Source organism: Jaculus jaculus, chromosome 2 (assembly GCF_020740685.1).
Source record: "Jaculus jaculus isolate mJacJac1 chromosome 2, mJacJac1.mat.Y.cur, whole genome shotgun sequence".
NCBI lineage: Eukaryota > Metazoa > Chordata > Mammalia > Rodentia > Dipodidae > Jaculus > Jaculus jaculus.
Window position 1 is genome coordinate 135,463,551 of NC_059103.1, and position 16,855 is coordinate 135,480,405.

At 39.1% G+C, this 16,855-nt stretch overlaps 1 protein-coding gene across 1 annotated transcript; it reads left to right on the forward strand.

Moving 5' to 3' along the window:
- Nucleotides 1-1,000: 1,000 nt before the first annotated feature.
- LOC101597672 (NPC intracellular cholesterol transporter 2-like) lies at nucleotides 1,001-1,429 on the forward strand. The gene has a single exon (XM_045142556.1). It carries the CDS (start codon nucleotides 1,001-1,003, stop codon nucleotides 1,427-1,429), a length of 429 nt encoding a protein of 142 aa, XP_044998491.1.
- The last annotated feature ends 15,426 nt before the right edge of the window (nucleotides 1,430-16,855 follow it).

Sequence of the window (16,855 nt, forward strand, 5' to 3'; positions counted from 1 at the left end):
AAAATGAATGGCCTCCTACCCAATTCCCAACAGAGTTGTTTTTCCCATCTAAAACCCTATGAACACAGCATTTACCACATGAATTTCTTTTTTTAAAATACTGTATTTATTTGTCTGTTTGTTTGTTTGCAAGCAGAGAGAGATAGAAGAGAGTCAGAGAGAATAGGTGTGGCAGGACCTCCTACCACTACAGACTCCAGATGCATGCACCGCTTTATGCATTTGGCTTTACATGGGTAGTGGGGAACCAAACCTGGGTCGTCAGGCTTTATAGGCAAGCTCCTTAACCATTGATCCATCTCTCCAGTCCCTACCATATGCATTTCTATCAACATTCTGGTCTTCTGAACTTCTATCAGAATGGCCCATTAAGCTTTGGTTTCAAAATACTTTGGCCTTTACACCCTGTATCTTCAAACACTCCCACATTTCTTCATACAAACAAGTTGCAAAGGCATGCAAACAAGATCTACAAGCTTATCACATCCACAACCTACATTCTGGTACCAATTTTCTGTATTAATTAGTCTTCTTGTTGTGACAACACATTTGACAGAAACAACTTAATTGACAAAAGGTTTGTTTAGGCTCATAGTTTCAGAGGAATTACAGTTCATCATAGTGGAGAAGGCATGGTAAAGATGGTCCACAGTGACAGGAGCCTTTGCTGACAGCATCTTCACTTTCTTGGTGCACCGGGAAATGGAGAACACAGGTTGAAACCAATGGTGGAATAACCTTCAAAGGCCCCCTTTTAGTGACCTACGTCTGCCATCTAGGACTCACCTCCTTCCTAAAGGCTCCACAGCAATGAAATTAACACCACAAACTGCAGGGGGGTTGGAGTTCAAACCATAAGCCTGTGTGGAGTATTTCAGAGTAAAGCCCTAACAGTACTGGATAAATCTGTACAACGGTAGAAATCAGAATAGCATTTACACTAAGATGGTAAAATAATAATGAAGACCAGCTTCCCAGATCTTGGGACTTACCGTCTACCATGGGTGTCCTGGCTTCCATGTTCCTACTGCTGGTGTTCATGGCCACCACAGCCCAGGCCAAACCTGTGAAGTTCAAGGACTGCGGTTCTGTAGTTGGAGTTGTGAAGGAGGTGAATGTGGTCCCATGCCCTGTACAGCACTGTGAACTGCACAAAGGACAGACCTGTAGTGTCAATGTCACGTTCACCAGCAACAGTGACTCTCATAGTAGCTCAGCAGAAGTATTTGGCATCCTAATGGGTGCTGAAATCCCCTTTCCCATTCCTGAGTCTGATAGTTGTAAGAGTGGCATCAGCTGCCCCATCCAGAAAGACAGGACCCACAGCTTTCTGAATGAACTGCCAGTCAAGAGCATATACTGGTCTATAAAGCTGTTGGTGGAGTGGAAACTTACAGATGACAAGAAACAAAATCTCATCTGCTGGTAAATCCCACTACAGATCAAAGGCTAGAGATATTGATGCCCTTATGTCTCTGTGATGGTAGAGGCTGTGTGTGGGTGGATGGAAGAAAAATCAAACCTGAAATCGAATCAGTGCCATAAGAAGGAAAAAAATTTCAAAACTGCTGTTTTATGCCACTCGGTCTCCATGAGTATGTAAGAGCCCATTTCTTGAAAGCTCAGAACTGTTGCCTTTGCAAGAAAGCTGAAGGAGAGAAGGGAGAATGAGACACTAGAAAGCAGTTTAGCTATCTCCATTGTGGTTTGCAGGTGGATTAAGATAGGCCCAGCTAGACAGAAGAGGATGCTTAGAGAGGTCAGATAATGACCTAAGGCTATTGGTCCTCAGTGTGGACGATGGCTTCCAAGCCACTGTTGTCTAGCTGGGCAGATCACTTCTACAGTTTCCTCATCTAAATGCTTCACTGAGTTCAATGTACCTCTGACTCTTGATAGTCGGTCACTTCAACAGTAGGGACATGCTGTCCACTGTGTCCAGACTATGTCCAGTGAAGAAAGAGAGCAGAAAGTCAGCTTCAGATAGTCCTTGTCCTAAGTGGTTTTCCTTAAAGGTGCCAGTTGCTTAGTAGATGTTTGATTTTTTTAACAATATTAATTTGTATTCTCTTGCGCTCGGAAATGAACTTTTGAGTAAACAAAAGCTTGTCAAAAAATAGAGAAAGTGAGAACTTTATGATATGTGGGAATTTTCTACATAATGACCCAAGTCATAGCTACAATGTGTATGCATTTGTTCAGTCTATACTTAAATTATAATTTAAATTTATATTTTATAGGTAAATTATAACTAAAGTTTATTTTTAAAATAGCAAGTTTACTTAATCATTTTCATTTGTGAGAGCATTTATAGCACCACAAAATTATATGTTTAGCAGCTATTCATTAAATTCCAGATGTCTAGAGATAAACATCCAGATATTTCTTCAATTAGTACTTACTAAATAGAATCCACATGTGAACCACAAAGCTGAGCAATGGCATGATAAGATTAGTGTTTTAAAAAACTGTTTTGGGCTGGAGAGATGGCTTAGCGGTTAAGTGCTTGCCTGTGAAGCCTAAGGACCCCGGTTCGAGGCTTGGTTCCCCAGGTCCCACGTTAGCCAGATGCACAAGGAGGTGCATGTGTCTGGAGTTCGTTTGCAGAGGCTGGAAGCCCTGGTGCGCCCATTCTCTCTCTCTTCCTCTATCTGTCTTTCTCTCTGTGTCTGTCACTCTCAAATAAATAAATAAATAAATAAATAAATATCTAAAAAAAAAAAAACTGTTTTGGCAGCTGTATGAGGATCCCAGCAAGGACTGTGTCTATTAGAAAAAGACTGGAGTAGAAATGGAGAGTATACATGAGAGAATTTGTGGTAAATGGGACAGGGTAAGGAGAAATGGACAAATTTAAGAGAATTAGTAGATAAACTATATGATTTAATAGTAAGTAATGTTCCACAATATTAACTATAGTGTTAAAGTGAGGAAATCATTAAGAGGATGCTCAGGTCTCTACCCAAGGCAACAAGATATGTGGTAACATTATTGCCTGAGAAGAGAAATGAGAACCAGGTTTGGGTGAAAGATATATCATGACTTTCTTTTGTTAAGCTGTATCAACAATTTTATACTTGTACATAATACTTTAGTCATAATCTCCTCCCATCACTTTCTTTTATCATCCTCCTCTATCCCCCTTTCACTGAACCCCTTCTTCTTTGCAAAAAGTACCTCTTTGAGTTTTGTCTTTTCTTTTCTTTTTTTTTTTTTTTGTTTGTTTTTTTTCAATGTAGGGTCTCACTCTAGCTCAGGTTGACCTGGAATTTACTCTGTAGTCTCAGGGTGGTCTTGGACTCATGGCGATCCTCCTACCTCTGCCTCCCGAGTGCTGGGATTAAAGGCGTGCGCCACCACTCCCAGCTTGAGTTTTGTCTTTTTTTGTTATTAAGTATAAACTTTGTATGAACTTTGACCTTCTATTTTTACCTTCCTCCCCACCATTTTTGACAACATATTGATGGACCCAATATTGTGCAGGTAACAACAAACACTGTATGGTCCTAAACACAATTGCCACTTTGTGACCAGAAGACAGTGCTCCAAAGCACTTTCCCCCATCCTTTGGCTCTTACATTCTATTCATTATCTCTTCTGAAATGTTCCCTGAGCCTTAACAGGCATGATAGCGATGGCTCAGTTAGTGATGAGCACTCAACACTCACTACTTCTCAGCAGTTGATGAGTTTTGAATCATCCTAGTAGTCACCACCATCTGCAAAGGAAGCTTCTTTAACCAAAAATGAGAGTAGCATTCACTTATGGGCATAAACATAAATATTTAGAGGGTAATTTTATAGGTAAAACATATCCATTTAGCCAAACAACAAAAATACCTTTTCCCCTAGGGTTTATAATCTTTCAAGCCATACAGGCTTTTAGTTAGATCTTCAGTACTAGATATGAATTCCCTCTCATGGAACAGGGTTCAAATCCCATCAGAAAGCAGTTGGATGTCCCCATAGCAATCATGCCACTATTGCATTCATGGGCACATCTTGCCTGGTGTATGGTTGTGTACTTCACAGGCTCTACTTCTGGTTAAGATTGTGAATGACTTTTCTCCCCTAGAAGCCCACATGGCTCTTTCCAGTACTATGAAAGCTAACCAGTTCTGGCTTGATTTCTCTGTCCTACAATGGAAGCATGTGGTATCTTCAATAATAGATTTTACCACCTAGTTCTGTTGAGCAACCAAGAGCATTGGTGTTTGTTTATATTATCCTGGGGTTCTCATGGCCCACCCTGACCAACAAATAACTTGGAGGTATCATACCTATGACAACAGAATTTTCCTATAATAATTTGTGGCTTCATGATGCAGCATTCTCCATCCCCACAGGATGCTTTGACCCAAACTCTCCTTTTTTCTAGATTATTTTTTGAGATATCTAAGCATTTACTAAGTTCCACTGATTGTATGCCCCTATGTAAATTGTGATACTCACCATTTGGTGTGGGTACAGCTACATTAAACTCTTGGCAGGCTCATCTTTCCTGAATCACTATTTTTCTTGCTTCCCTCTTCCTTAGGAGAAGATTCACTTCCCTTGCCTTGTGTGTTTCCTAACATCCTTTTTTCTGAGTGTCCCATGGCACCTACATGTGTCCCTGCTTTCAGTGTTGATGGAAGGTGAGTTCTAAGAAGTACAGATATTTAAAGACAGGTCTTTTGGACCTCATAGATCTCCCAGGGTCCATTATTATCTCTGACACTGCTGGAAAACAGCCTTCTAGAAGACGCTACCTTAGAGCAACTTGGCAAGCTTCTCAATCTGAAGGCCTCCTAAAGGCCTTCCAGACTTCTAGGATGATGCTGACTTTGATCTGCATCTCCAACAAATATATGATTTCTACTGGTCTTAAGGTCATTGATCTGGTGCTCCTTGTAATTTTTTTTTTTTATTTAACCTAATGATTACATAGGCAAACAGGAAAAAATACAAATCATTATATAGTTACTAGCAATGAAAGAGATGTTCTGAAATATGAAATGCCATTAGAGTATTTATAGTAGATATTGATACATTCTGAAGGTTCAAAGGCAATTTCTCTTTTTTCCTGAAATAACATCATTTTTACATATACATGAGTTATTATGATCATAATTCTCTCCCATTATATTCATTTGTCCCATCCCCATCTCTCTTGCACTAAACCTATTCAATATTCCAACTATTCTATTTTGATGTCATTTTTTGCCCTTCTCCATCATCTATAACAACATGTTGATGGGCCTAATTGTTCAGGACATGTGAAGGTAATGGCAGTGATATGAGGTCATGAATGTAATAGCCACTTCTTGTCTGGAAGACAATGTACCAAGGCACTCTTCTATATCATTTAGCTCTTACATTCTATCCCCAACTCTTCCACAATGTCCCTGAGCCTTGGAGGGTGTGATAGAGATGTCTCACTTAGTGCTGAGCACTCCACTGTCATTTGATAGCATTCAGACTGAGTTTTGAGTTTCCCCAGTCATCACCACCATCTGCAAAAAGACAGAAGCACTAACCTATGAGCATAAACATATCTATGACCTTCTAATAAATAGGCTTTTGTTATTTATTTATATTTTATTATTAAGAACATATTTCATATGGATACATCAGGTGTTGGTACCATCTTTTCCCTCATTACTGTCCCCACTCCACAGATGGCCCTGCTCAGTGAGGTTGCTGGTATTCCCCACGGAGTTGTGGGTTATGTGTTGTGAAAGCAGCAGCCAGTTATTGGGGGAAGGCAGTGCCTCTAAGCATGACATCCCAACCTGTGACTCTTAAAATCTTTCTACCCCCTCTTCTGCAAAATTCCCTGAACCTTGGTGAGTGAGTTTTAAGTCTACTTCAGTGATGAGTTCTTAGGAGCCTCTGGATTTCTGCTTTGGTATGTGTTAAGAATCCTCAGTCCCTGTCTCCTTCACCCTGGCACTGCTTGTGAGGCTCACCATGGAAACAGCACCCTTGCTCATCTCCCCTCTTCCTCTGTAGTTTCACCTGGGTCTTGACTGAGATGCATAGGGTGGTTCACCTACTCAGATCTTCCTACATTATGAATAAGAACAACATTCTCCAATGGAGAGTAAAGTCACCATAGATTAAATTGGATAAGTGTTATTAATTTGGGGAGAATTAGATGGATGTATCCCTCTTTTAGCCAAAGACTAGTGGGAGCTTGACATTGGAAAACATAGTATTTGTCTCCATAAGATTCAAACGTGGTTCCCAATTCTAGATATGGGTTCTTTTCCATTGAGTGGATCTCTTAGCCAATCAGAAAGCCACTGGTTACCCACCAAGGTTGTGTGTCACCATTGTACTGGAGTGTGCTTCTTGTCAGACTGATTGTTTCTGAAAGGCTTAGACCCCTAGGTGCTCAACTGTTGTTGGCCACTTTCCCCAAATATCTCATGTAGCATTTTCCAGCAGTAGATGAGCTGTATGGGACCCCTCTTTTGAGAGGTTGGGAAATTTTTCTTTAATAATTTTGTTGAATATATTCTCTATGCTTCTGGCCTGGATTTTTTTTCCCCTTCTGGTGTACTCATGATTCAGATATTTGGTCATTTTAGGGTATCCCACAGTTCTCTTTGATTCTGTTTGCATGTTTGTTTTTTAACTTAGCTGAGTTTTTAGCCTCCTGATCAGTTTCTTCTGTCTTGTCTTCCAGCACAGAGTTTCTGTCTTCCACATGAGTGACTCTTTTAGTGAGAGGCTCCAGAGATTTTTTTTTTTTTAAGTACTGTTTGATTTTTGTTTTCTGTTGTGTTCTTTTGTATCCTGTCCATCTCTTTTTTGAGGTACAATTTGGGTTCAAGGTCTGATTTCCTTGATGCTTCCTGCAATTCATTCTTGCATTAGATCATATCTTCAGTAAGCTTAGTGAACTGGTTATGGAGATCCTTGATTTGTTGACTCACCTTCAATTCATTAATATCTCTTTTGAAGCTTGTCTGGTTTTCTTCGATTAAGTTAATCCCAATGTTAAAAAGATGAGTGCTTTAAGAAACAATTCTGATCAATTTCATTTATGCAATTGTTGGGTTTTTAATCCTTTGCTTCCAATTCAGCAATTGTTTTGATCAGGGTCACATTGATTATTGAATTTTCACTTTGGGATTCAGTTTCTGTTGGTTTCTCTATGATTTTATTGGTAGTTTCCATTGGGGGACTAGGCATCTTGGTGGAGATCTTCCAACTTTCTGACTTCCCTTGTTTATTGAGGGGGTTATTGTTTGTTTGTTTTTTGCATTGTGATCTATGTATCTCAAGGAAAAGTCCTATTTTATTGAGGAGGAAGCAAGTATTTGTCCTTGAAGGAGCTTCAGTGAGTTTTATGTTTTAAATATGAACCTAGTTGGGGTAAAATGAGATTATAACTGCAGATGGATAGCTGGTGTAAAATGCAAGTACATCAAAGGTACTGAGGAACTGGGAAGTGGGGAACTGTGATCTCTGGCCAACTCACTCTACTTGAGTGCACTCTTAAGCACAGGGGAACAAGGGTTTGAGGAACCAGGAGATGGGAAGCTGGGGGTCCAGGGAAAATAAGCTAGCTCCTACAGTGGCCCATGCACCCTCTTGCTCAGGGTAACAGGGATTTGGGACCCAGTTGCCAGTGAATCAGAAAGCCAGAGCAAAAAGCCTGATTCTGAAACCCACAGACAGGGACCATGAAAGCCCGAAGCTAGCAGCAGGGGTACCGGGTCCAGGGAACCTGCAGGTGGAGAAGGAACCAGGAATTCTGGCCTACTCTCTCCACATGCACCCTCTGGAGCACAGGATCTAGGAGATGGGGATCCAGGGCAGGTCAGTCAGAAAGTCAGAGCAACAGGCTTGCTTGAGCAGAATGCCCACAGGGTCTAAGCAGCCCCCAAGCCAGCAGCAGGTGTACCAGAACCAGGCAACTGGGAGGTGAGGAAGGAACTGGGAGCTCTGGCCGTCTCACACCATGTGTGCATCCAAGAAATAGCCTTTTGACTAGGTTTTCAGTAGAAGGAATGATTTCTCTCCCATGGATGAAATTTCTCCAATCAGGGAGAAGTTTGTTGCCCCTGTACTAGTTACACCTCTATTGCACCAGTTGTCACATCTCTCCTGGATGGCTAGGTGTATAGCTTGCATAATCCACTGCTAATTAAGACTATTGATGACTTTTCTCCTCCCACAACCTACATAGCACTTTTTAGCACTATGACAGCTAACCAGCAGGAAGAAGGCTTCTTGCTCAGTTCCAGCTTGATTTTTCAGTGTTCTACAGCTGAAGCACGTGAAGTCTTCAATAATACTGCCTTACCATCAAATTCTAGTTGGCAACCAAGAGCACTGGTAATAGTATACATTACGTTGGGGGACTCAAGGCCTCCCTGACCAACAAGTCACTGGTAAGTATCTTATCTCTGGCGCTGGGTTTTTCATTTAACAACCTATGGTTTCTGGGCATAGCATTATCTATCCCTGCCATGTACTTATGCCCAAATTCCCTCTTTTTCAAAATCAATTTTTATTTATTTATTTATTTGAGAGCGACAGACACAGAGAGAAAGACAGATAGAGGGAGAGAGAGAGAATGGGCGCGCCAGGGCTTCCAGCCTCTGCAAACGAACTCCAGACGCGTGCGCCCCCTTGTGCATCTGGCTAACGTGGGACCTGGGGAACCGAGCCTCGAACCGGGGTCCTTAGGCTTCACAAGCAAGTGCTTAACTGCTAAGCCATCTTTCCAGCCCCAAAATCAATTTTTTAATTAGCTAACAAAGAAGTAAGTTTCCATATGCTTATACATAATATCTTTTGTTTTGGTTAACCCTCCTCCTATCTCTTCTTTTCTCAATTTCTATACATTTACCCCACTTATACCTTTCAACCTCCAATAGAATGTCCCTCTACTTACATACATATTATTTCTTCCTTTTAATCCCATCTCCCTCCTCCCCTATCATGTCTTCTTTCTATGTTCTGACCTCTACTACTAACTCTAACTTACATCAGATCTAAATATTCAAAGTAGGATCCAAGTAGGAGCAAGAACATGCAACATTTGACTTTCTAAGCTGTATTATAATATTTTATTGCAATACTTGTATTTTCCAGGCTCATCAATTTTTCTGAGAATATCATAACTTCATTTTTTTTCTTTACAGCTGAGAAGAATATTATTATGTGGTGCTTAGATAGAATGGTCTGTAAATTCTGCTAGGTCCTTTTGATCTATGGTGTCATTTAACTTCATTGTTTCTCTGTTTATTTTCTATCTATATGATCTGACTATTGGTGATAGTGGGGTACTGAAGTTGCCCACTATTACTGTGATGAGATTTATCTCTGAATTTATACCCAGTGGATTGTCTTTTATAAAAGCATGTACACCTGTGTTTGGTGTGTAATGTCCTCTTGGTGAATTGTTCCCTTGATCAGTTTGAAGTGACCTTCTTTATTTCTTCTGGTTAATTTTGGATTGAAGTCTATTTTGTCATATATTAGTATAGTCACAGCTACTTGTTTCCTAGTTCCATTTGCTTAAGATCCTTTTTTCATCCTTTTACCTTAAGGTGGTGTTTATCTTTCACCATGAGGAAAATTTCTTAAGACAGCATAAGAATGGATCCTGTTTTATGATGCAGCCTGTTAGTGCATATCTTTTGATTGAGGAATTCAGACCATTGATATTTGAGTTGTCACTGCAAAGTAAGAGTTACTTCCTGTCGTGTTCATGGTTTTGTGGAATTTGATGTTTTCTTGGTCTTCATTGTTTAACAACGTAGCTTGGTTATTTGTTTCTCCTTCTGTGGACTATTGAGTATGACCATTCTTTTCTTCAGTGTGAAGTATTCCATCCAGTATCCTCTGTAGATCTGGCTTAGAACTCATAAATTCCTTTAGCCTGCTTCCACCATTTTTTTTTCCTCCTCTTATTAGGATAAGATACATTGTCTTGGTATAATACTTTGTGTTGGCAGCTATGAACTTTCAATACCTGAAATACATCATTCCAAACCATTCTGACTTTTAGCATTTCCACTGCCATTCAGCTGCCACTCTGATGGGCCTGTCTTTATGTATAATTTGATGTCTGTCTATTGCAGCTTTCAGTACCTTTTTTCACTTTTGTGTATGTAGTGTTTTGACTATAATATGATGTGGAGAAGTTCTTTTCTGGTCCTGTCTATTTGGTGTGCTGTATACCTCTTATACCGGAATTTGAATTTCTTTGTGTAGATTTAGGAAATTTTCTTTTATAATTTTATTAGAAATATTTTTCTATTGACTCAATGCTCTTATCCTTTTTCTATACCCATAATTCAAACATTTTGTCTTTTCAAAATACCCAATATTTTTCTCATGTTCCACTCTAATGTTTTCTTGAATTTCTTACTGGTTTTGACTAATTAATCCAGTTTCTCTTCCTTGAATTCAGGACCTAATGTTCTGTCTTCAACTTGATACAATTCTTCTTCCCTCTCCTCACAACCTGATATTCTGGCCTCCACTTAGTCCAGTTCCCCTTCCCTATCTTCAGGACCTGATGGTCTATCTTTCACTTGATCCTTTCATTGGTGAAACTTTCCATGGAGCTTTTTGTTTGACTTGCTATATTTTTCAGTTGCAGGTTTATTTCAGTTTGGTTTTTCTTCATGATTTCTCTCTTTTTAAACTCCATTTTCATATCCTGGTTTGACTTCCTCATTCCATCTAGCTGTTGGTTAGTGTTCTCTTGGAATTCACTTAGGCATTTACTTGTGTCATCTTTATTCAGGATTTAATTCAAGCATTACTCATTGTAGTAGTCAGTTCCACATTTCTAGGATGAACATCCAAACCAGACACATCCAAACCAGACACAGTTTACAGGAGGAAGGAAATTGGAATTTTTTAGGGAGGACACACATTGGCTTGATTTTTCATATTACATTGAGACCTCCCCATCTGGAGGCAATAAGCTGGCCAGGTCTTTCTGGCACACTTGTGTTCAGTGAGTGCTTGGTGTTTTCTGTATTCAAATGTCTTTGTTCTGCTTTGTGGTACTTGGGATTCAGTCATGGAGATAGTTTCTGCTGTTTCCTGGATGAGGGTGGTGAGATAGTAGTATCAGTTCAGTTTCAGCTGTTCTTGAAACCCCACTTGGAGAACCCCAATAATGCCATGATGAAGACAGGAGGATTGCTAAAGCAATCCAAGTGTGGGAATCCAGTATAAGTAGGTCATCTTCATCCACATGGTAAAGGAAAGCTGTTTCTAGGGAAGAATCATGGCTCTTAAAGCTATTCAGATGTAGCTAAAATGATAAAATGATGCTTAATATCTGTGTTCACCTGATACCACTAACATCTATGATTATATTTAATCCTAGTACTCACTCACAGCAGGTTCTCATTATCATAGCATTAAAAAGCCAGCTGCTTTGAAACCTGTGGATACATTTTCCCCTCCCGTGTTGACTCTGATTATAGGAAAGAAGAAAAAGCAAGAAAATAGAAAAAGAAAAAATTTCCTACCATAATCACTGCTGATTTCACAGTGTTTTGAACTATGACCTATGGCTAATTTAAAAAAGGATTTCTTCGTCCTAGCACTATTAACATTTTGAATTGGAAAATTCATTGAAGTGTGATTGTTGTGTTTTATTGAATGATAGTGGCATCCTTGGTCTCTAAGCACCAGCTACCAACAGCACCTCCCCTCAATTTTGACTACCAAAATGTCTTTAAACTTTCCCAACATTTTTGCTCCCAGTTGAGACCCACAGGTTTATGGTACTTCAAACAATACTTTTAATTCTGGTGTCAAATAAAATATATTCTAGCAATGGTTTTCAAGAGAATTCCCAGAAATTTTAAGATTTATGACCAGAACTTCAATCATTCCTTTCCCATCTTTTCCTGTACTCCTCATCTTCCTTTCCATTTTAGTTCCTTCCTTGACTCCCAGAGAGGCAATGTACCCAATAAAAGTATTATTTCTGAGCCATGGGGCCCCTTGTCGCTCCCACCAGACACTCCCCTTTCAAATCCTTTCTTTGTCTGTCTCTGATTAGCATGTCATCCCCAAACTGAGAACAAAACCTAAGTAATTGGCTCTGCTCCTGAGTGACAATCACGCCATGTTAAGAACGTCCTTTCTATATTTACAAATCCAAGACATGATTGAAAGTGTTACGCTCTCAGTGTAGCAACTATATTCTCCTAATCAAACATCCAAAGCAAATTGTATAATTATTTGCATTGCTAAAGATTTCAAGGCTCCATTTCAGCATATAAAAGCAAGTAGAAATAGGCCAACTTATATAACATTCTACTTTTTTTCCTTATACAAACTGAACTAGGGTTTATGTTATTTTGTCAAAATTTTAATGTTAGTTCTCCAAAACAGTATAAAATTACAGATAATAATTATTCCTGAGTGAATTATAGAAAGACATATGACTAGTTCCCAAGAGACCTTAGAAGATGTTCAAATGTTTTCATAAACTATCAGTTCTTACTATTACATACTACAAAAGGAGTATAAAATAAACTTTTGCACAAGACTGCAAACAATATGGGACAATATCCCCTTAGAAATTTGAACATATAAAGCTACTGTCCAATAAAGTTCCATGATACTCCTATCATGGTTCTTAAATAAATCTATTCAGATGTAGCTAAAATAATGGACTAAAAATAACATCAAAATTGGGCCAATAATGTAAGTTATCCATAGTAGGAATATTTTTACACTTCTACTTAAAGGCTTAGTGCTCACCAGTCTTTCTTTCCTAAGCCATTTATTCTAAAATATGTCTTTGAAATGTTGGAAGCCACAGAGAACTCACTGGGCTCTCCCTAATAAAATGTTTTACTCAATTCTCCACCAATGGAAAAATGTGCTTTTCAGTTTACAAAAATCTTATATGTGTATAATTAATTCTAAGCACTCCACAAAAGAGATAGTTGTATAAGATAAAGAAATGTGACTTAATAAATGTTAAGTACCTAGTTGGTACTAAAGTTAGACCTTGAGCCTTTTTAAATATTTTTAAATTTTTATTTATTTGTTAGAGTCAGAAAGAGAAGGAAAGAGAGAGTAGGACAGTGAGAATGGGCATGCCAGGGCTTCCAGCCACTGCAAAGCAACTCCAGATGCTTGTGCTCCCTTGGGCATTTGGCTAACATGGGTCCTGGGGAATTGAACCTTGGTCCTCTGGCTTTGCAGACAAGTGCCTTAACTGCTAAGCTATCCCTCTAGCCCAGACCTTGAGCCTTTTCATTCCAATTCCATCTTAACACTCAGTACTTACAAGTACCTTCTCATTGCTAGGATAAAGAACCCAACCAAGAGCAGCTTGTGGGAGGAAAATTTTTTTGTTAATTTTGCCTAAAGGACTTGAGGGGAAGCTCCATGATAGTAGGGGAACATGAGGTCATGAGCAGAAGCTGAGCATCATCTCCTGACCAACAGACAGTGGGCAACAGCGGCAGAACTGTGTGCCAAATACTGGCAAGGGCAAGCAAGCTTTATCACATATAAGCCTGCCACCAATAATACACTGCCCCCAGGAGGCTCCATTTCCAAATTGCCACCAGCTGGGGACCTAACATTCAGAATGCATGAATTTATGGGGAACACCTAATTCACACCACCACATTCCACCCCTGGCCCCAGAAACTCACAACTATCCATGATGTAAAATGTAATGCATTCAAGCCAACTTTAGAAGTCCCCAGAGTAGCTGGACATGTTGGTACAGCACTTTAATTCCAGCGCTCCAGAGGCAGATGTAGGAGGATCACTGTCAACCTAGACTAGAGTGAGTCTCTACCTTGAAAAAAAAAAAAAAACTAATTAAAAATAAGTAAAAGTCCCCACAGTTTTTATCAATCCCAGTGCTGTTCAAACATCCCCATAGGCAAAGATTATTAACTGAGCTGTAATACCCCCTCCAAATAAAGTAAATCATAATGGCACAGAATAAACATTCACACTGCATAGCAAAGAAAGATGGAACCAATAAAAGATTAAAACAAACAGGGTAAATGTCTGTAACTCCAAGCCTGACAACTCTATCCAGAAACAAGTTTCCAAATCAAATAATTCTAACCAGTGACAAGTCTTTGGAGTTCAAATTCCAACCATCCAGCAGTGCTGCTCAAAATCCCAGAGAAAAAACTTTATCTGAGCTATAAGCTTTTCTTGGTAGCCATCCTATAGTCCTGGAATCCCCACTGGGTCTCTATTACAACACATGGCTCATTTTCATGGTTTCATTGGTCTCTACACAGGGACTCTCAACAGCCCTGACTCACCGTGCCCCTGGCCATTTCCAAAAAACAAAGCCATATATTACAAATTCAATGATCCTCTATTTCCTGAATTTATTATACTCTATAGTACCAGGTGAACCACCAAATTGTTAGTCCAAGGAGAAGTAAAGCTGATTTTGAAGAGCAGGACACTCCTTCAGCATTCAGGCCCCTTACTTTCAAGAGTCCACATTCTTCCTACTTTTCCAGCACAGACCAGCTGGCCCAATCTTAATGGTTATAATCTGTCAAACATTTGCAGCTAAACTAAGCTGTTGTCTTTAACCTGAAACTTTCATTTATTTCTGTGCCATTTCACTCTGCTTATACCAGTACATTTCTATGCAACACAATCCTGCACAATTTATCAGGATATGGGAAGGCAGGACACAGCAAGCCTTTCATACAAACTGCTTCTAGCCTAGCCCAATTTTCTCATCCTAATAAGCTGAACCTCACAGTCCATAGTTACTATTGCATTAAGGTCTTTCAACTCTAACCATAATGGTCTATCAAGCTGTACCTAGTGCAATGCAAACATTTCTAAGCACAAGGTTTTAAATTCTTCCACATTCCTTCTGCCAATCAATTCCAAAGGCAAAAAGCCACACAGTCAGGTTTCTATCAGCAATGACCCACATCTTGGTACCAAGTTCACTGTTGAAGTTCTTCTCATTGCTGTGATAAAGCACCAACCAGAAGCAGCTGATGAGAAGAAGGGATTTATTCTGGCTTATAGTCTCAAGGGGAAGATTCATGATTGAAGGGAAAAGATGATAGAGCAAAAACTGGTCATCACCTCTGCCATAGTAAGTGGAAAACAGCAGTAAGAAAGTGAGCCAATCTCTAACAAGGGGAGGCTGGCTATAATGTTCCTAAACCTGCCTATAATGACACAACTCCTCCAGCAAATCTACACTTCCTAAACAGCCATCAGCTGAGGACCAAACACTCAAAACCACTGCAGTGCAAAAGTAAAAATAATTTCTATTAGTTCACTCATGAAACTCCACTTATGAAAACAACACTATGTATAAACCAGTGTATATCAAATAAGTAAATAATTAAGTGATTTTTTTTATTTTAAATATAAATTTAAGCTTTGTTTTAATGGAAACTCCATCTATTAGAGATTTTATAATAAGAAACAAAATTATGGAAGCAAAATTGTAAACTTTGGTATACTATATATAATATTTTGTTTCTAATATTTAAATTTTCTACAAATTTCTCCTGGTATTATCCTAATGAAATATTATCAGTGATACATACCAACAATCTCCCCCTTTCCCTTTCCTGATTCATCCCACCTTCCCCAAGATTCATGAAACAATGTCATACTCATGATATGTACCTTGGCCCAGGTTATTTTATAGTCTGAACTTAAAACAAAAGTTATACAGCTACCAATCAGTCACCAGCTTATAACAACCACCAGTTCCTCAATTGCATGTGTTCAGACTTTGTCAAATTTTTCCCAGTTGAGAATAATTGTATTATGGTATTTTAACCAAAAGTTTTTAATTCTAAGATTGAACAAAATATACTAAATTTTTCAAGAGAATGTTTACTTTCTTCGCTATTTATTGGTGAACAGTACACATCCATAAACAGGACTTTAATCCAGGACTTAATTAGAAAACACATTTTACTCACCTGCAGTTATACTTGCTCTACTTTCTAAATTATAAAGTATATTTTGGGTTGCCCTATCACATGCACTCAGCTCACCTTTGTCCTTGGTCTTCCTCACAGATGCCTGGTCTTGAAAGCATTAAGGAGGCTTCCTTGTCTCCAGTCCATCTCTGTTCTATCCTATGCATTACCCCTTCCTGGATACCATTCTATAACTGCTGAAGACTCCACTTTCTGGGATACTGCACATACATGACTGATCCTGCCAAACTCATTCTACATCTGAAGCACAAATGTAATACAGCTGCAAACTCTTAGAATCCATCAATGACATGAGGAAGGAGCTTATCATTTTGCCTAAGAGTTTGTTGTCTTCTGTATTTAGATAAGCCAACAGCCCCTTTATCTACCATCCCCACATTTCCTTGTGCCCTTTTCCATATTGTGGCTCACATTGTTATGTTACTACCAATGTAATAGTTGCCTTTTATTTAAGTATTTGAAACCGTATGGACCAAGAAACTAATATTTCTGTGAGCCTGCTTTCAGGTCACTTTTGTGTTTAAAGACTAGAGACTGACTTAGATACAAGCAAAATTACAACCAAAATTCTTTCACTGGGAAGAAGAGGATAAAGCTAGAAAAGTTAGCAGATAACATGAACAATAACATTTAATAATGGAAGTCTCAGCAGATGGTCCATATTAGGCATATTCTGAGGATTTTACATGTATAACTCATCTGATCATCACAACTACCTAGTGAAACACAGAACAAATACTAGCACAAGAAGAATGCAGGAGAGCAGGAGAGCCAGGGTTAGGAAGCTAGCCATCTAGCTGCACGAGGGCCCCTGATACTTGAAACAGTGCCTAACTGACTAACAGTGAGGAACCGGGAGGCAGAACTAGTGAAGAAAAAAAAGTGAAATATTAGTCAGGC